The 19,419-nt window shown below is 33.5% G+C and overlaps 3 protein-coding genes across 3 annotated transcripts; 2 read left to right on the forward strand and 1 right to left on the reverse strand.

Annotated features, from left to right (window-relative positions):
• The first annotated feature begins 404 nt into the window (after positions 1 to 404).
• LOC116404745 (probable LRR receptor-like serine/threonine-protein kinase At3g47570) lies at positions 405 to 4,056 on the forward strand. The gene is made up of 2 exons (XM_031888111.1): positions 405 to 3,102; positions 3,428 to 4,056. Exons 1-2 carry the CDS (start codon positions 405 to 407, stop codon positions 3,820 to 3,822), a joined length of 3,093 nt encoding a protein of 1,030 aa, XP_031743971.1. The 3' UTR covers positions 3,823 to 4,056.
• Positions 4,057 to 6,861: 2,805 nt separating this feature from the next.
• On the forward strand, positions 6,862 to 10,782 carry LOC101217345 (probable LRR receptor-like serine/threonine-protein kinase At3g47570). The gene is made up of 2 exons (XM_031886718.1): positions 6,862 to 9,884; positions 10,154 to 10,782. The coding sequence occupies exons 1-2, from the start codon at positions 7,187 to 7,189 to the stop codon at positions 10,525 to 10,527; spliced, it is 3,072 nt and encodes a 1,023-aa protein (XP_031742578.1). The 5' UTR covers positions 6,862 to 7,186; the 3' UTR covers positions 10,528 to 10,782.
• A 1,085-nt stretch (positions 10,783 to 11,867) lies between these two features.
• Positions 11,868 to 17,207, reverse strand: LOC101217107 (anthranilate synthase alpha subunit 1, chloroplastic). Its single transcript, XM_031886653.1, has 11 exons — positions 16,678 to 17,207; positions 15,086 to 15,258; positions 14,577 to 14,766; positions 13,868 to 14,019; positions 13,574 to 13,689; positions 13,252 to 13,498; positions 13,097 to 13,153; positions 12,866 to 13,018; positions 12,632 to 12,712; positions 12,457 to 12,543; positions 11,868 to 12,207 (listed from the first exon to the last, which is right to left on the reverse strand). Exons 1-11 carry the CDS (start codon positions 16,907 to 16,909, stop codon positions 11,884 to 11,886), a joined length of 1,812 nt encoding a protein of 603 aa, XP_031742513.1. The 5' UTR covers positions 16,910 to 17,207; the 3' UTR covers positions 11,868 to 11,883.
• Between the last annotated feature and the right edge of the window lie 2,212 nt (positions 17,208 to 19,419).

A 19,419-nucleotide genomic window follows, 5' to 3' on the forward strand; every position in this document is an offset into this window, starting at 1 on the left:
CTCTTGGTTTTGTTTGCTGTTTTGAAGTATTTCAATCAAACCAACCTTGTCTTTTGTTCCAAACCTTTTCGTTCTCAACATATCATTAAGTTTTCACCGTGATCTGTTTGCCTACATCATCAGAATTTCTTAACTTTTGGCTTCAATTCAACACTAAACTCAAGTTTTTCTCTCTTGTTAATAAATGGGGAGCAGGACTAGACATTCGAAGCAAGAAAAATCCTAACAAACCCCATACAAAGATTACTAAAACCCCTCATATTTTTACTAGATCTTCTGCAATTGATCTCTTATGAACTCCTTAAGTTCCTCTCCAAACTTTCAAAGCACCAAAATTGTTGCTGTCTCTACAGTAAACTCCCATCATTCTCTTGCACCTCATTCGTAGAAGCTTAATCCTTACTATGGAGTGTGGAAACAGTCCCCATTGTATGAAATGCTGCAAATTTGAGCTCATTCTAATGTGTTTTCTTCTATTCATCCTTCCCTTACCCTCAGCAGCTCTTGAAGGAAATGAAACAGACAGGCTTGCATTGCTTTCTTTCAAATCTGAAATAACTGTTGATCCATTTGGTTTGTTCATCTCTTGGAATGAATCTGTTCATTTCTGCAAATGGGTTGGTGTTAAATGCAGTCCACAACAGAGAGTTACTGAGTTAAATCTTCCCTCTTATCAATTCATTGGTGAATTATCACCATCTATAGGGAACTTGAGTTTCCTTACAACGTTAAACCTCCAAAACAATAGCTTTGGTGGGGAAATTCCACAAGAGATTGGTAGCTTGAGCAAGCTGCAAATATTGGCCTTCGAATATAACTACTTTGTAGGGGAGATTCCCATCACCATATCAAACTGCTCTGAGCTTCACTACATTGGATTCTTTAGGAACAATCTCACTGGCTTACTTCCAAAAGAAATTGGATTGTTGACCAAACTTGAAGAACTTGAGTTGTCTTCCAACAAACTGTTTGGAGAAATACCTGAATCACTTGGAAATCTTTCATCACTCCGGGGTTTCTGGGCCACCTTGAACAATTTCCATGGCAGTATTCCTACTAGCTTTGGGCAATTGAAAAACTTAACAGTTCTTTCTATTGGAGCAAACAATTTGATTGGTTCTATTCCTTCCTCAATCTACAACCTTTCATCCATAAGAACCTTTTCACTTCCTGTCAATCAGCTTGAGGGTAGCCTTCCAGCAGATTTAGGTCTTCTCTTTCCAGATCTTCAGATCCTTAGAATTCATACCAATGAATTCAGTGGATCAATTCCTTTTACACTATCCAATGCCACAAAACTTGTGGTGTATTCCATCTCAAAAAATAGGTTTACTGGGAAAGTGCCTAGCCTGGCAAACATGAGGGATCTTGAGGAACTTGGACTTTTTGTAAACAATCTTGGATTTAGGGATGTTGATGACTTGAATTTTCTATCTTCTCTTGTCAATTGCAGCAATTTGAGTTCTGTGGTCATTAGTGACAACAATTTTGGTGGGATGCTTCCAGAATATATAAGCAACTTCTCTACAAAGCTGAAGATTATTGGATTTGGAAGAAACTATATTCATGGAACCATTCCAACTGATGTTGGGAATCTCATTCGATTGGAGGCATTAGGTCTGGAGAGAAACCAACTGACTGGTCTTATACCAAGTTCATTGGGGAAACTAAAAAAACTGGGAGATTTGTTCTTGAATATGAACAAACTCTCAGGGTCAATTCCCCAGTCTTTTGGAAATTTATCTGCATTAGGGAGATGTAATCTGAGGTTAAACAACTTGACAGGAGCCATTCCATCAAATGTTGGAGAGAACCAAAATTTGCTGATGCTAGCACTTTCTCAAAACCATCTAACTGGTACGATACCAAAAGAGTTGATGAGTATTTCATCTTTATCAATTGGTCTTGATCTGTCTGAGAATTTTTTGACTGGCTCCATTCCCTTTGAAGTAGGCAAGTTGATCAACCTTGGCTATTTGCATATTTCTGACAACATGTTAACTGGGGTCATTCCCTCTACTCTCAGTGGTTGCACAAGCTTAGTAGATCTAAACTTGGGTGGAAATTTTCTTCAGGGTCCCATACCTCAGTCTTTGAGTTCTTTGAAAGGTATCGAACAACTCGACCTCTCTCGCAACAATCTTTCAGGCCAAATCCCATCCTATTTTCAAGATTTCAACTTCTTGAACTACTTGAATTTATCTTTCAACAATCTGGAAGGTGAAGTTCCCACACAAGGGGTGTTAAAAAATGCAACTGCCTTCTCCATTATCGGAAACAAGAAACTTTGTGGTGGTATACATGAATTGAATCTATCGAGATGCAGTTTTCAAAGCCCCACAAAGCAGAAACCAACTATGACAGTGAAAATAATCGTCTCTGTTGTTGGTGGATTGGTGGGAAGTGTTCTGGTCTTCTTTGTTGTGCTCTTTTTCTGGTCAAGGAAGAGGAAGAATAAGCTGGATCTTGATCCATTACCAAGTGTTTCATGTCTTGTTGTATCTTATAATGATCTTCTTAAAGCCACCAATGAGTTTTCTCCCAACAATCTAATTGGAGTTGGTGGTTATGGATCTGTCTATAAAGGAACTCTCAGTCAGGATGAAAGTGTTGTTGCAATTAAAGTGTTCAACATTCATCATAGAATGGCATCAAAAAGCTTTCTGGCAGAATGTGAAGCTCTTAGAAACCTTAGACATCGAAACCTAGTCAAAATTCTTTCAGCGTGCTCGGGTTTCAATTTTCAAGGAAATGATTTTCTCGCATTGGTTTATGATTTCATGGTGAATGGGAACCTAGAGAATTGGCTACATCCAGATGGTAGTTTAAATCAGGAAGAGGGCCCAAGACGTTTAAATATCAAGCAAAGGCTAAATATTGCCATTGATGTGGTTAGTGCTCTGGATTATCTGCACAACGGTAGCCACATACCAATAGTTCACTGTGACTTGAAGCCTAGCAATGTTCTTTTGGATGCTAACATGACTGCTCACCTTGGAGATTTTGGACTAGCAAAAATTATGGCTGAAACTTCCCTCCAAAATAGATCAACCGAAACTGAGTCCATTGGTATCAGAGGCACCATTGGATACGCACCTCCAGGTGACTTTGTTTTTTTCCCACATGATAATGCACTTTTGAGTCAGTATAAAATGAAAATCCAAATCCATATGCTTCTCTTGTTGTTCACGTGAATACTTTGAAGAGTACTTCAAACCAACCTAACCTATTTAAATATTTTCTGCTTGCTTTCATGGTTCCTTGAACTGCTCAACAACCTGGCTAAATCAGTAAATAATGCTCAAAACTCTTTTTGAGGACTAGACCACATTAAAATCTTTTTTTTTTCAGCAAATATGTGTACATTTTATATGAACAACTTGTTTAAAATATTAACTCTTTCTTCAACTGTTCATGACAAATGTAGAGTATGCAATGGGAAACAAGGTTTCTACATATGGAGATGTGTATAGTTATGGCATTCTATTATTGGAGATGTTCACTGGAAAGAGGCCAACTGATGATATGTTCAATGATGGCTTAACCTTGAACAGCTACGTTCTTTCCGCTTTACCTGACCAGGTAGAACAAATAGCAGATCCAACAATGAGCCTTCAAGAACTAGAGGAAACAAGTAACAACGATGCTATGATGGAGGCTAATCAATCTCTTAGAATTAGAGAGTGCTTGTTTTGCATTTTCAGCATTGGAGTTGCCTGTTCTGTTGCAGCACCTACTCAGAGAATGAATATCAGTGATGCTGCTGCCGAACTTCGTCTTGCAAGAGGAAACTTTTCTAGGGGCTTGAATGTGGGAACATAATATATATTGGAAAAGAATTAGCAGGCTGAGAAGCTTCACTGATCACTAGCTTGTGCAAAGCTGTGTCGTGAGATTGTACTTTGTTCGTGTTCGTTTAGTCGATTTACATCGTCTTGTTTGAATCTGGGATTGTTTTTAGATAAACCAATGGATATATGATAGATATGTGATGCTATTAGACTAAAAATTGTTGTACAAAAACTTATAGACCAACAAAGTTTATTTTCTTTCCTACTGAGAAAGAGTTGCAGATAGAATATACTGATCAACTTGTTTAATTTACACTTTAGATACTTCACTCTCTTGACCAACTAACATTGTCCTTGTTGGAAATTTACGCGAGATATAAATAAACGTGAAACAAACTAAATTATAACTCAAACTTCCACTTCATTGGTTAGAACCAAATAAACAATTGATCATAAAATTGTAAATAATAAAGTGCAGGAGAAAAAGAGAACGACATCGAAAATTATACTGCTTCGTTCCAAACTCACTTCAAGTTCTACTATCCCTCATACTCACGCTTACAAACCACTCTTCCTAAATAGTCCAACAAAAACTATTTGATCACTTCAACTACCACAACACAGTAACTTGAAATAAAACAAGAGAAATCCTTGACCCATAATCCAAAATAGAAAAATACACGTTGTAGTTTGCTTACTGTCAGTCTAAAATACTGAAGAATAAAAACATCGATGCTCTTAGTTTTAATTATCTTCAACGGCTTTTTTTCTTCTTCAAACACCTCCCTCTTTTATAGAATAGACTCCACCCCCATGTCTTTCTTTAACCATAACCACCTACAATTTTAGGCAATAGAAAAGCTTTCTTACATAGGTTCATTAGAGGAAATGGGCCTTGAGAAAAAAATGAGTTATAACATGCAAAATAAGATGTTGGCACATGTACGTGGAAATGCTTGAGACTTAAGCAAATTGATTTTGGGATCCACATTCTTAACAGTTCTCTCTTCTCTCTCTGATATGGTGATGGTAGAAACAATTACATCAACAATACCTCTAATCACATTTTTCATGTTTTTTTCTGACATGATTACGATTACGAGCTTGTATGTTGTACCATTCTACATAGATTTAAAGAGTATTTGAAATCACTTTTTGAATACTTAATATCATTCCAAACCGACGTTAATATTAGTATATTCAAAACCTAAATTATCACCTAGCCTAAAATTTTCAAATGACATGAACATGTCACCTAATGTTTTTAGTTTCTTTCAAGGTTGTCGAAGACTGTTTGTACAAACTGATATGAGTTTTTTTTTACAAGAGTTAAATCATTTAAATATATAGCAAATCAAAGATGATCAAGAATAGCATGAGAACATTCATATTCTGGCACACAAATCCACTTTATTTACATCTATTACACCAAAACTCATAAGTGTGTGGCCTAACATTCATGTTCTACCGATTGAACAATAGAGGATAAACTAGCACTTGTAACTAAAGTCAATTGCTTGCTGCTTAGGGATCTGTCTTATAAAACTCAATGGCGGGTCAATTTAGGCGCTAAGAGTCTTAATGGTTGTTTAATATATATTTGTGCATAAATATATTCTAGTCTATTACCTATGATCCAGCTTTGATACACAAACTTTGTTCCATCCCAAAATGCTAAACTTTACTTCATGACATCATACATTGTTTGGAGTTGTAATGGAATGAGTTTACAATGCAATGTTATTGAAAGCTTATGTTTGGATTGATCGCTTTGGATCCAATTTATGATAACAAATTTATTTTGTTTCCACACCTTACAACCAAATCCTCTTTTCCATCATTTTAATGCTTTCCAATCCAATTTTTATTACATCCTTGATTTCCTTACTCATTCCAACGTCCCTAATCTTGATTACATTCCAATCTTCCAAACAATCCCTAATAAGTTGAATATCTTTATAGTCTCTCTCTTACATATGCATATGGAAAGGTTTTTATCACAGAAACTTCAAAACATGGTCCTTAGATTTAAAATTTTTTTTGGTTAAAATGTAAATTTGGTTTTTATAGGTTAGACTTGGGAGAAAGTTAAAAGTTGGTCCATATGGTTTGTAATAATTAGAATTCAGTTCTTATGCCGTGTAAAAATTTCATAAATAGTTTCTATAAGAGTTTTATTCTACTTTAAGGACTATCTTTCATATTGATGAGGTTTCATCAAATTATAGGGATCTAAACTATAGAAACTAAATTTCCAACTCAAACAAAGTTTAACTGTAGTCCAATAGTTTAGCTAAAATTTTCTTTTACATGTAACAGTTTTATAAACACTTTATGTATTAACTTATAGGTATCTTGGTGTGTTGGGTTTGAAAGGGACCGAGACGTGCTCTCATACAAGTTGACCAAAATGCATTCACAAACCCCAAACAAATCCTATGAGCCACAGACCTAAACAAGATCTCTGCACCAACAAGATTTACTAAATTATATAGATTATAATAAAGTCTTGTAAAATAATTGAGAGCAAATTGAAAGTAATTGAAGTGTAAATTATAGAACGTGAAGGATAGATTTTTATTCCAAATAAATCTATAGAATGCTCAAAGAATTTGAGATATGATTGACTAGCAAAGCTTAGCTGGAGAAAAAATAAATATTTAATAAAATAATAATAATACAAAATACTTTTTATTTTATTATTTAAAAAAAAAATGTTGCATGGAATTGTAATAATGATTCATGCCATTGACTTTTTCTACAGACAAATAATGTCTGACTTTTGAAAGATCAAGTTTCTTTGTCTTCTGATGTTGTCTTTAAATACAAAAATCATCCATTTTTATAGTTGAAATCAATATATATATTAAAGTTGTTTTTTTAATTGTTAATTGAACCTGATCTGCTATATAGTGTGTGGTGTTTGTCGACTATATCTTCCCATCAATTGACAGATTTATATTCTAATGAGACAAAATATTCATTTGTTTGGTTATTGACTATCATTCCACCATGAGGGGCACTTCATATAGCTGTTCCACTTCCCTCACACTCAAGCAATGTGGTTTATGGCAGCGGCTCTTTTCTGTTGCTATTATTTATTGAAATCCTCCAATTCAACCACGTTAAGTAATATCTTTTTTCTCAACACTTCAATAGTATTTTATTTTTTATTCTTCAGCCTAATCCTTTGTCCTGCATCCTTATAAATTCCAATTTTTCGGCTTCAACTCAACATGATCTCAACCCCACTGGTTCTTGTTTTCTGTTCTTGATAAATGGGAGAAACACAATCATACTTCTCAATTCAGCACAAACAATGTTAAAATCCCTCATTTTTTGAATTTCCATCACTTTCTTGAATTTCACTCACAAAAACTTAATCCTTCCTTATTATGGAGTGTGGAAGGAATCGCCATTGTATGGAATGCTGCAAATTTGAGCTGTTTGTAATATGTTTTCTTCTATTCAACCTTCCTTTACCTTCAGCAGCTATTGGAGCAAATGAAACAGACAGGCTTGCATTGCTTTCTTTCAAATCTGAGATAACTGTTGATCCATTAGGTTTGTTCATCTCTTGGAATGAATCTGTTCATTTTTGCAACTGGGCAGGTGTTATATGCAATCCACAGCGGAGAGTTACTGAGTTAAATCTTCCCTCTTATCAATTCAATGGTAAATTATCACCTTCTATAGGGAACTTGAGTTTCCTTACAACATTAAATCTCCCTAACAATAGCTTTGGTGGGGAAATTCCACAAGAGATAGGCAGCTTGAGCAGGCTGCAAGAATTGGACTTCAGAAACAATTACTTTGTTGGGGAAATTCCAATTACCATATCAAATTGCTCACAGCTTCAATATATTGGATTGTTAAACAACAATCTAACTGGCGTGCTGCCAATGGAACTTGGGTTGTTAACCAAGCTTGAAGTATTTCAGTGTTCTTCCAATGAACTGTTTGGAGAAATACCTGAAACATTTGGAAATCTGTCATCTCTCAGGGGGTTTTGGGGTACCTTGAATAACTTCCATGGCAATATTCCAAGTAGTTTTGGGCAGCTGAGGAATTTGACAGCTCTTGTTATTGGGGCAAACAAGTTGTCAGGTACTATTCCTTCCTCAATCTACAATATTTCATCTATGAGAATCTTTTCATTACCTGTGAATCAACTTGAGGGTGGGCTTCCCACAAATTTAGGCTTCATATTCCCAAACCTTCAGATTTTGAAAATCCACACCAATCAATTCAGTGGACCAATTCCTTTTACACTGTCCAATGCTTCAAAGCTAGAGGAGTTCGTGATCTCAAACAACATGTTTTCTGGGAAGGTGCCTAGCTTGGCGAGCACAAGGCATTTAGAGGTTTTTGGAATAGATAGAAACAATCTTGGATATGGGAATGTTGATGACTTGAATTTTCTGTTTCCTCTTGTTAACTGTACCAATTTGAGTTCTGTAGTCATCAGTGACAACAATTTTGGTGGGGCACTACCAGAGTATATAAGCAACTTCTCTACAAAGCTCAGGATTATAGGATTTGGTCGAAATCAGATCCATGGAACAATTCCAACTGAGATTGGAAATCTCTTTCAGTTAGAGGCATTAGGACTGGAGACAAACCAATTGACTGGTTCTATACCAAGCTCATTTGGCAAACTATATAAACTGAATGATTTGTTTTTGAACATGAACAAACTCTCAGGGACAATCCCCAAATCTCTTGGAAACTTGTCTGCACTTGGGAGATGCAATCTAAGATTAAACAACTTAACTGGAGCAATACCACCAAGTCTAGGAGAAAGCCAAAGTTTGCTAATGCTGGCACTTTCTCAGAACCAATTATCTGGTGCAATACCAAAAGAATTGTTGAGTATATCATCTTTATCAATTGCACTAGATCTGTCTGAGAATTATTTGACTGGCTCCATTCCATTGGAAGTGGGCAAGTTGGTAAACCTTGGTTATTTGCATATTTCTGATAACATGTTAACCGGGGTTATTCCCTCTACTCTCAGTGCTTGTACGAGCTTAGAAGATTTGTACTTGGATGGAAATTTCCTTGAAGGCCCTATACCTGAGTCTTTGAGTTCTTTGAGAGGTATCGAAGAACTCGATCTTTCTCGCAACAATTTGTCAGGGAAAATTCCAACTTATTTGCAGGAGTTTGAAGTTCTGAGCTATTTGAATTTATCTTTCAACAATTTGGAAGGTGAAGTTCCTACTCAAGGAGTGTTCAAAAATACAACTGCGTTTTCAATTCTTGGAAATAAGAAACTTTGCAATGGTATAAATGAATTAAATCTACCCAGATGCCGTTTGGATTATCCCAGAAAGCAAAAGTTAACTACCAAATTGAAAATAATTATCTCAGTTGTTAGTGGACTGGTCGGCGCCCTTCTGATCATTTGTTGTCTGCTCTTTTTCTGGTCAAGGAAGAAAAAAAATAAGTCGGATTTGAGTCCATCACTGAAGGCTTCTTATTTTGCCGTGTCTTACAATGACCTCCTTAAGGCCACCAATGAGTTTTCTCCAGACAATCTAATTGGAGTTGGCGGTTATGGGTCCGTCTATAAAGGAATCCTTAGTCAAGATAAAAGTGTTGTTGCGGTTAAAGTGTTCAATCTTCAACATAGGGGAGCTTCTAAGAGTTTTCTGGCAGAATGTGAAGCCCTTAAGAACATTAGACATCGGAATCTTGTCCGAATTCTTTCTGCTTGCTCGGGAGTCGATTTTCAAGGAAATGATTTTATGGCATTGGTTTTTGATTTCATGGTTAATGGCAGCCTAGAGAAGTGGTTGCATCCAGTTGATAATTTGAACCAAGAAGGGGAGAAAATGTATTTAAATATTATGCAAAGGCTAGATATTGCCATTGACGTGGCTAGTGCTTTAGATTATCTGCATAATGGTAGCCCCATGCCAATAGCTCACTGTGACTTAAAGCCAAGCAATGTTCTTTTGGATGCTGACATGACTGCTCATGTTGGAGATTTTGGATTGGCAAAATTTATGGCTGAAACTTCCTTTCAGAATAGATCAACCGAAAGCGAATCCATTGGCATACGAGGCACAGTTGGATATGCTCCTCCAGGTAATTTGGATCTTTTTTTTTCTCCAGCTGATCATATATTATCTCTATGCATGTTTTAGCTCTACTTGCTTTCATGGTTCCTTGCACTGCTTCATCAACTCTACTAAAGCCATAAATTTGAGTCTATACTCAAAACTATTTTTAAAATTCAATTCCTTGAGTCCAAGTAAGATTCAAACTTATTTTCTTTCAGAAAGTTTTGTACGACTTGTCTGAAAGACTAGTTTTTAATACTAACTCTTTCTTCGACTGTTGCTGAACAAATGTAGAGTATGCCATGGGAAGCAAGATTTCGACATACGGTGATGTGTACAGTTATGGCATCCTATTGTTGGAGATGTTCACTGGAAAGAGTCCAACTGATAATATGTTCAAAGATGGATTAACCTTGAACAACTATGTTCTTACAGCCTTACCTGAAAGGGTACAAGAAATAGCAGATCCAACAATGGGCATTCAAGAACTGAATGGAATGGGAAACAACAATCTTATGTTTGAGGCTAATCAATCGCTCAGAATTAAAGACTGCTTGTTTTCCATTTTCAGCATAGGAGTTGCATGTTCTACACAAATGCCTAATCAGAGAATGAATATCAGTGATGTTGTTTCCCAACTATGCCTTGCAAGAGAAATTTTTTCATAGGGCTTATGAGCACAATACCTTGTCAAAAGTGAGCAAGCAGTCAATCCTCCCTGATCATTACCTTATGTATAAAAACCATGTCCCGAGATCGTATTTTGTTAATGATTTTTAGTAGACTCGTGTCGCTATCTGAGTCGACATTAAACTTTTCTTAGGTAAATCATGTATAGATGAGATGGATATGAAATACCATATATTTGTATCCCTTTTGAAAAAGAACATTATGTTAATATGGAGTTATACGTTAGCACTAAATTTATTGACAAAGAAAACAAAACAAATAACAGTAGAAGCAGAGAACATAAGACAGCCAAGTTGGTATCTCAGTTTGGTGCAACTACACCTACGTCTGAGGGGTTTTAAGCCTAGTAAAAAAGATAACTTATTTAGATTCAAAATGATTCACAAGTGCAGTGTTTAGGGATCCTAATCAAAAAGATCATTTTTTGAGATTCAAAACAATTCATGAGTACAGTGTTTTGACTGTACTTAATAGCCTTGAGAGACTAAACTCTCCCAAACTATCAATCTAGGTCTTCAATCTATACTCCCCCAAGATTGAATACTTCATGCTTCTTTCTTGTGTCACCCTGTAGATTCTCCCCCTGAGCGAGACACCATTGAATTCTCTCTAAAAGTTAGGCTCCCCTAACCATATGAATCTTTTTGCTCCGGTGCATTATAAAGTCATTAACCAAGTGCTCAACACTTACACATTATACAAACTCAGTTTTTCAAGAAAAACTCACTGTTGACCAAGAGTCCAAAAAGAGTGAAATCCAAACAAGCAGTACTTTTCACTCTCGGCTTACGTATATATATCCTAAGCCACCCACAGTCTGCAAATTAGTTCAAAAGCCAAAGATGCCAAATCTTCTGGAATCTAAAAAAGGACTAAATTTCCTAGGATCTTTCGAGAAAGATAAAAGATAATATTTAAAACCTAGATAACCTAGAAATTCATTCATAGGACAAAAGGAATAAAGGAAATTTGTACGCCAAATCCATAAGACCTTTATATGCAAAGAACATTGAAAGTTGTGCAAAAACGTAAAATCCTTTTACATTTCTGTTATGAAGTTTGGTCACATCAGCAAACTAACAAACTTACACTAGTTTTGGTGCCGGGAAACAAATACAGATGTAATGAACTGAAGGTTTGATCTTCCTTACATTTGTTGGAAGGCTAAGCTAGCTTGTTTATAATAGTTTGAGTGTACAGAGTTTGAGATTGCTTGTATAAAAAAGTTCAGAACAAAATTATGAATGTGAATTTGTCATAAAGAACACTTTAATTAATATCTCTTATGCCACAATTCTTTCGTTATAATGAGAAAAGATCATGCTCAAGAGTGATCACTTATTAACAAAAGCAGACTCTGCCAAGGCAATGGCACGAGCAAGAGCAGCAGCTTTGTTTTGGCATTCTTGATGTTCATCTTCAGGACTACTATCAGCCACTATCCCAGCACCAGCTTGAAGATGAGCAATCCACTCCCGACGCTGGTTCACATCCTTGTACGAGTACATCGTGTCATAATGAGCTGATGTTGGAAATACAATAGTTCGAAGAGCGAGTGCTATGTCCATATCACCATTAAAAGACACGGTACCAAATCCACCACTATATGGGCCTCGTCTTGTTGTCTCCAATTCATCGATCAACTCCATGGCCTTTACCTGTATCACAACAACAGGTAAGGTGATAAACGTAAATAAGGATCTAGCTAAGGTGTTCCTATAACACTTGGTTGTCAAGAAAACTCATGAAATATTAAATTTTAGGCAGATGATCCTATTATAGTTTTAGACTCATTTTCTTCTAATTCTTTACTCTTTTTCTAACTCAACGACACCACCAGGAGAAAAACATAATGGTTTAAGGCAACTTATAAAACAAACAGTAACGAAAAAAACGAATCGAGAAACCTTGGGCGCTCCGCTAACTGTTCCGACAGGTAATGCAGCTTGCAAGACATCCCAGCTTGTTAGATGGTCATGTAACTCTCCTGTTACCTACACAATGGAATCATAGTTGCATCACTTTAATGTGCAATTTCTTGTTCTCTTCTTTCATCTACATGAGAAGGTACCATATTCTTACCGTGGAGCTTATGTGCATTACATGTGAATATCGTTCGATATTCATAAGTTTTTCTACCTTCACCGAGCTATTTTTTGATACCTACATCACCACCACTAGTTTATGTTACTAACACCGAAATTAATGTAACGAAGCTTTCATAATTATATATGAACTTTGAAAACACAATTTTGTTCTTCCTTGTTTCATATCATCTCATGTCATAGTAGTTAACTTTGAATGATAAAATGGAACCTTTCCGACATCATTCCGAGCTAAATCAACCAGCATGATGTGTTCTGCACACTGTTTTGCATCATCCAGTAACTGCTTCTCCAACATTTCATCTTCTTTTTCTGTCTTCCCTCGTCGAACTGTTCCAGCCAATGGGCGATTTACAATCTTATTCTATTGAAACAAGATTTGTTGTTATAATGTTTCATACTAAACAACTTAGTAAAAGAAAAAACAACTACAATTTGTTACCTTTTTTACACGAGTAAGAATTTCAGGACTAGAACCAACCAATGTGCAACCTCTAGCCTGGACAAGAATGTATAGCATGAACAACATGAAGAAAAAAAATAGCTTGGTAAGAACATGTTAGAATTAAAAATTTGTAAACTAAGAGAAAACATTACTTGCAAGTAAGCCATATATGGACTCGGATTGACAATTCTCAATGCTCTATAAATTTCAAAAGGATTGGCAAAAGTCCGATACTCAAAACGCTGACTTAGAACTATCTGGAAGATATCTCCTGCAAGAATATGTTCTTTTGCCCGAAGCACAGCCTCTTTGTACGAGTCACTAGTCATGTTTGATTTCTTCAAGGACGGACCGAATTGCCGAGTATTCAAGTTGACAAAACCTGGACTTAGCCTTGGACTGACAATGAAAACTCAAACTAATTGATGTTAAATGTTTCAACAGTCATCTAAAATGAAGCACAATTATACTCACTGGTCACCATCTTGAAATTTCCTTGCTAGATTGTCCAAACGTTTTACTCCATCTTCATAAGCATTCTCCACTGACAAAAATCCATCAAGCTCCACCCAAAGTATTATACAGACTTTCTGAGTTTCAAAACTTGATATCAGCAATAGAGTAGAGCAAATTCATTCACATCAATAAGAAGACATACATTTTGGGATAAACATCAAATAGATGCAAATTTTTATAATCATAAGACTCATAGTGAGCAGTATATGAGAATTGGTATATGTGTTTAGAAGAAAGAGATCAAATATGCACCTTTTCAACATGATCAAACACAACAACCTCGTCATAGAGACCTAAATGAAAGTCAGCAAGATTTCTGTCATCCTTTGGAGCTCCTGAGAATGGTAGTTTTTTGCCCTCCACGTATCGCATTGTATCGTACGAGAAATAACCTACCCATCCACCTATTCATACACCAACACCACAAGTGTTTAATATAACCGTAACCCAACAACTTAAGTTTCTAAGTTCAAGTATTTAACATGGTAGAAGAGCAAAACATCTGAAGTTAAAACCTCTCTAAAGTCATTGACTCGCTAACAAATATTTATTCACTTGTTAGGCTCCAGTGATGGTCACAATTTCGTAGAGGGTTTTTATTACCACAACCAAAATCTAGAAGCAAACAAACAGTTCAAACCACATTATATTTAAAATATCCTTAATGTTCATAATACAATCCTTTCGGAATACTATCAAAGTTTCACATTTGCTAGATATGAGGATGATCCCGGGTCTATTGAGAACAACTATATCCAATAGTATAAGGTCTTCTAAGTAAAACCATGAGAGTTTATGTCTAAAGTAGACAATATCATATAATTATCTAGATATCTGAAGGTCTATTGTCCCTAACAAATACATTATATAAACAAAAAAGCACTTTTAGCCAAAAATTTCTTCTGTATACTTAATAAGATATCATTAAACTAACAAGAAAAAAAACATGGACAAATTTTACCACAAAATGTGTCCGGAAGTCCACCAATTGATTTAGGTTTCCATTTCTCTGAGATTTTAATTGGAATCGTGAATGGATCATCAACAAACTCCTCAGTCAATCTCCCTTTCTTGTGATCTAAAATATTGATCTTATTCTCCTTTGCCACTATTTCCATAGTTGGTTGAGCTCCCACCACACTATAACGACCCTGTTATAAAGAAAATGGTATGAAAATCTAGAGAATGAGAAGGGGAGTTATAAAATATGTTGGAATGTCCTAAATCTAATATCTTGTGCTAACAACAACCAAGTACAGAATCTCGTTTAACTTGTATTTGCTAAATTTATGTTAAGGGGAGTAGACTATATAAACTCTCTAATCCCAAGTTACATCTTATCTATAACACATTGTTAATGAACTACGTGATTTTTTATTGCTTTATGTTTTTTTGTTTTCTTCATTTGTCAATTTCATAAGACGGTAAAAACGGAAAATAGTGGAAAAGCATTGTCAAGTAGAAACAAACCTGAGAATTAGACTCGACAGACTCGAAAAGAAAGCTCGGAGAATCCCAATCATTTTCTTTGACTAGACAACGGTATGCTAGTATTGGGTCAAGTTGATCGCCAAAAATGCATCGAGAAAGGGGGACCAAATTACCATGTTTTGATGCTTCTATAAACTCTGCTGCTTCAACACCTAAAACAACACAAGACATTCCTGTGATGATTTTTCATTTCAATGAAATGACACTCTTTTCCTTTTTATGACTATAATTTAATGTTAAAGTTGTGTCAAAAAAATCTGAATTACTAACTTCTCGAACAATTGTATATATTATTAAAAAGAATGATGGATTGATTTTTAGTAGATTTCTTTTCCTACTTTCAAAAATTCAAGTTTTTTTTTTTTTTTAATGTTTTTATTATTTTAATAATAAGTCAAGCCACACTTCATTAAAGGAAACATATTAATTGTCTATAAAGTAAAAATTAGCTCATTCTATATGACTTAGTATTTGATAACTAAGTTAACTCTGTTTTTTTCAAAAAGAAAATAATTAAAATTAAGTTAACCCAAAATTATGTTACTATTAAAATATTGCTAATGACAACTTCATAAAAATACCATATTTAAAAGTTTTAAAATAATACTAATTTTAAATACTTTTTATTATAAAAATTTGAGAGACTTGAAACTAAGGTCCATGTCTTATTCCAATTTATATTTTTTTAAAATTGATAAAATAATTTAATGTTTTATAAATTTATTGTAAGCATTTAATTGTATTTCTGACACTAATTTGTTTTTTAGGGGTTAATTTATATTTTTACTAAAAGAAAATGTTTCAATTTGCATAAAAGAGTATCAAATTGGCCTCTAATTTTTATTATTTTCTATCTTGTGCATAACAAATTTCTCAACTTTTCAATAGATTTGTTGAATAAATCAACCCACAAATCAAAATTTAAAGTTTAAACTTCCATTCAACACAGAAAGTCTAACTTAATTTATTTTTTAAAAAAACAACTTATTGATTTTTAAAAGCACTAAATTGTTATAATTTTATTAGACATTTTCATGGTTTAAGAACTAATCAAACAGAAATAAAAAATCAATTAAAACATTATTTAAAAAGTTAAAAAAATTATAACAAAATAATCTTTTGTTCCTAAATTTTGGATGTAATTTCTATTTATCTCTCACATTTGATAAAATATATCTTTTGTCCCTAGATTTTGGATGTAATTTCTGTTTAATTTCTAACATTTGATTGTAAAGTTTTGGGTTTGAATTCAATCTAGTTATTAAATTTTAAAATGTTACAATTTTACGTTTGATATTCGAATTTTTTATTTAGAATGAGTACTTAATGAAAATTTGAGATTAAAAATGTAATATCATCAAAAACTAAATTAAAATAAAAAAAATTAGAACTAAATATATAACATTTTAAAACGTATAAATTAAATAGAAACTAAACTATCGTAATAAAAAATATTTAATATATCTGAGTAAAGAATAAAAAAAAAAAAAAACTTTAGTTTACGGAAAAAGAATATATTTTGTAAGAAAAAAAAGGGAAATAGGAAAAAGAAACAACAAAAAGCAATTTACCCAAAGAGTTGGAAGCTGCGGTCGAAAGAGCAGAAGAAACAAAGCTTGGGAAACTCTTGACGGACGGAGACCGGCAACCGGAGGAGAATGGAGAATCAAGAGGAGATGGAAAAAACCGGCGGGCAGTGCTGTGGGCGGAACCAGTATGGAGAGAGGTAATACTCGGTGGTTGGGGGCGGGGGGAGGGGAAGAGAGAGGTGGGTTGAGAGAGGTTGTTAATGAAAGATTGCATTTCTAGATTTCGGACAAAGGAAAGTGGGGGAAATGGGAGAGACCTTGGAAGTGTAAAGATTGATTAATTAAAAATGTTGAAGGCTTTAAGTTCTAAGGAGGTTCCTAATTATATATATGTGAATTTAATCATCTCTTCCACGTCAGACATTGCATGTAACGGTCCAGACTACAAAGGAATTTGATGACGTTTTTTTGGAGTTTTTGGTTGATGATGAATGAACCATCTCAAATTATTCAGTTAATCAGTTCTTCTTTCTTCCTTTTTTTATTCTTCTTTTCTTTCTTTGCTTTACCACTTTTTTTTATTATGTTTTAGCCTTTCACTTTTTCTTCCACCAACCCTATAAAAATCACTGCTCAATAACTATAATCATACTTAAGTTGTAAATTATACCCTCAAAGTTTTATTTATAAAATTGGATCCTTCAAGTTTAAAAATTGGATCATAACCCATCTAAATCAAACCTTTATTTCAACTTTCTAGCTTTCAATCTTACCATTTTAATTTTTATTAGAATATTATCAAATAACGAGATATTTAAACTATTTGTGTCCATTTTAGTATGATAGATTGTGATATTTCTTTATATTTATAAGTATACTTTCAAAACCTATGTGATTTAAAATAATTTTTCTTTCATTTAAACTTTTATTTTATAAAAACGGTTTAAATTTCATTTTTAAATGACTTATTTTTTAAATTAAATACTAAAAAATTGTATTCTAAACACTTTTTAAATTAGAAATGGTTTTTACAATTTCTCATGTATTTGAATTCAGTTTTACGTTTAATAAATTTTAACATTAGTCATCATAATGGGTTAGTTTGAATTAAACTTTTCCCTCAAAAAAAAAAGTTTTTAAAATGTTGATGTAAATTTTTATGGGATTTGGCAAAAATAATATATAGGCAATTATTTCATTGTGAACATATAGTTTAGGGAAAGTTAATAAAAACTTAAACTTGTTTGAATTAATAATTAGCTAAATTTAAACATTTAAAAGTAGATAACGCCTTTTAAATATCACAAGCCAAAATATGTTATCATATATTTTATAATTTTTCTTTTAATATTATAGAGCGTAGTGTGATATTAAATTACAAATCTTTGGTTATTGTCACATTTACATTCATATGTTAGTTGAATTATGTTCATTTTGGCAGTGTAGTTATGTAAATGATAAATATTTATTATAATAAGACCTAAAATATTATCTATATTTTATTATTTGATATCATTAATGAAATGGCCCCTATTTACTTTTCTTTTTGGTGGAACTACCCTATTTACTTTAATGGGATATTGAGATTGAAATAAATTCCAACTTTTTCAATATCGACCCCTTCCTAACTAAAAATTGAGCAAAGCCTTTAGTTACATTTATTGAGTGTAGCCTAGCATACAATTCATAATCCATATATATCACGATCACTTAGTGGATGATAATAAAGAGTTAAAAGAAATTTTCTCCAAATTAATTCAAAGTTTGTTGGCGACCTCTATTCGTATTAAAATCATATGAAATCTCAATCAATAACCAAAAACATGGTAGGATTAAATAGTTGTCTTATCGTTCTTAAAAAACTGTCAACATGCATATAAATATAAATATTAATATATATATATATAACATCACTATCTAATAGATGCGGGTCAAGTTTTAAACATTTTTTTGTAAGAAAGATGTAAAGCGTTACATTTTAAATATTAGGAGAAAGGGGTAAGTGAAAGACGACCTTTAAGAAGTACACTTTTAATGAGGATGAAAACAACCCTACAAAAGAATTGATTGAAGTGATAATCTTTTTTCCTTACTTATATTGCAATTATCTAGAACAACAGCTACTCTCAATTTATGGTTGTGGAATGAGACTCACGGATGAAAATAAGGAAATTCTTCTAAAAATTATTAATTTAATTAGTTTATGAAATTATCAATTAGGTATTCATTTTTCTATTTGACTATAACAGACTACGTAGACGTTGATTGATTGTTTGTTCGTGTCACATATATATATGAATAAAATGGTTATCATGCGGATTCTAAAGTTTGTTTTCTTCTTCAAGATTGTGTGTCATCTAGTTGTTAATGAGATGATATGGTTACACAAGCCGCCTCATTAGGATTAAGCCTGAATGATCAAGTCATTTGGTTTTTAGGTGTTATATATATATACATATAAAGTAGTGTTGGAGCTCGATTGATTGTTGTAATTGTGTGATGAAAGAGAGCTTAGAAGTTAGAATTAGGAAGTCAGGATCATCCTTCAATGGGATATTTAGAATTATTGAAATATCTTGAAAAATTATGGCATTGCTCCTTATATCTTGACTTCACTCGGTAATGAATTGTTGTGTGATTAAAAGTTCAAGATTATTTTTAAAATGAAATATTCACTATTTTACTTATATACTGACTTTAACTACTTTTAATCTTTTTCTTTTAAAGTTCAAAAATATTTTTTAAAACAATGGACTAATAGTTTTTATCCAACACTACAAATTG

This window comes from Cucumis sativus, chromosome 6 (genome assembly GCF_000004075.3).
Source record: "Cucumis sativus cultivar 9930 chromosome 6, Cucumber_9930_V3, whole genome shotgun sequence".
Classification (NCBI taxonomy): domain Eukaryota; kingdom Viridiplantae; phylum Streptophyta; class Magnoliopsida; order Cucurbitales; family Cucurbitaceae; genus Cucumis; species Cucumis sativus.

Excerpts from the sequence above, each read along its gene's own strand:
- LOC116404745 (XM_031888111.1), top strand. The coding sequence starts at position 405 with ATGGAGTGTGGAAACAGTCCCCATTGTATGAAATGCTGCAAATTTGAG. Across the intron at positions 3,103-3,427 it reads CATTGGATACGCACCTCCAG|AGTATGCAATGGGAAACAAG; the intron begins GTGACTTTGTTT and ends TGACAAATGTAG.
- LOC101217107 (XM_031886653.1), bottom strand. The coding sequence starts at position 16,909 with ATGCAATCTTTCATTAACAACCTCTCTCAACCCACCTCTCTCTTCCCC. Across the intron at positions 12,713-12,865 it reads CTCGGAATGATGTCGGAAAG|GTATCAAAAAATAGCTCGGT; the intron begins GTTCCATTTTAT and ends GTGGTGATGTAG. Across the intron at positions 12,208-12,456 it reads CAGTTAGCGGAGCGCCCAAG|GTAAAGGCCATGGAGTTGAT; the intron begins GTTTCTCGATTC and ends GTTGTGATACAG.
- LOC101217345 (XM_031886718.1), top strand. The coding sequence starts at position 7,187 with ATGGAGTGTGGAAGGAATCGCCATTGTATGGAATGCTGCAAATTTGAG. Across the intron at positions 9,885-10,153 it reads AGTTGGATATGCTCCTCCAG|AGTATGCCATGGGAAGCAAG; the intron begins GTAATTTGGATC and ends GAACAAATGTAG.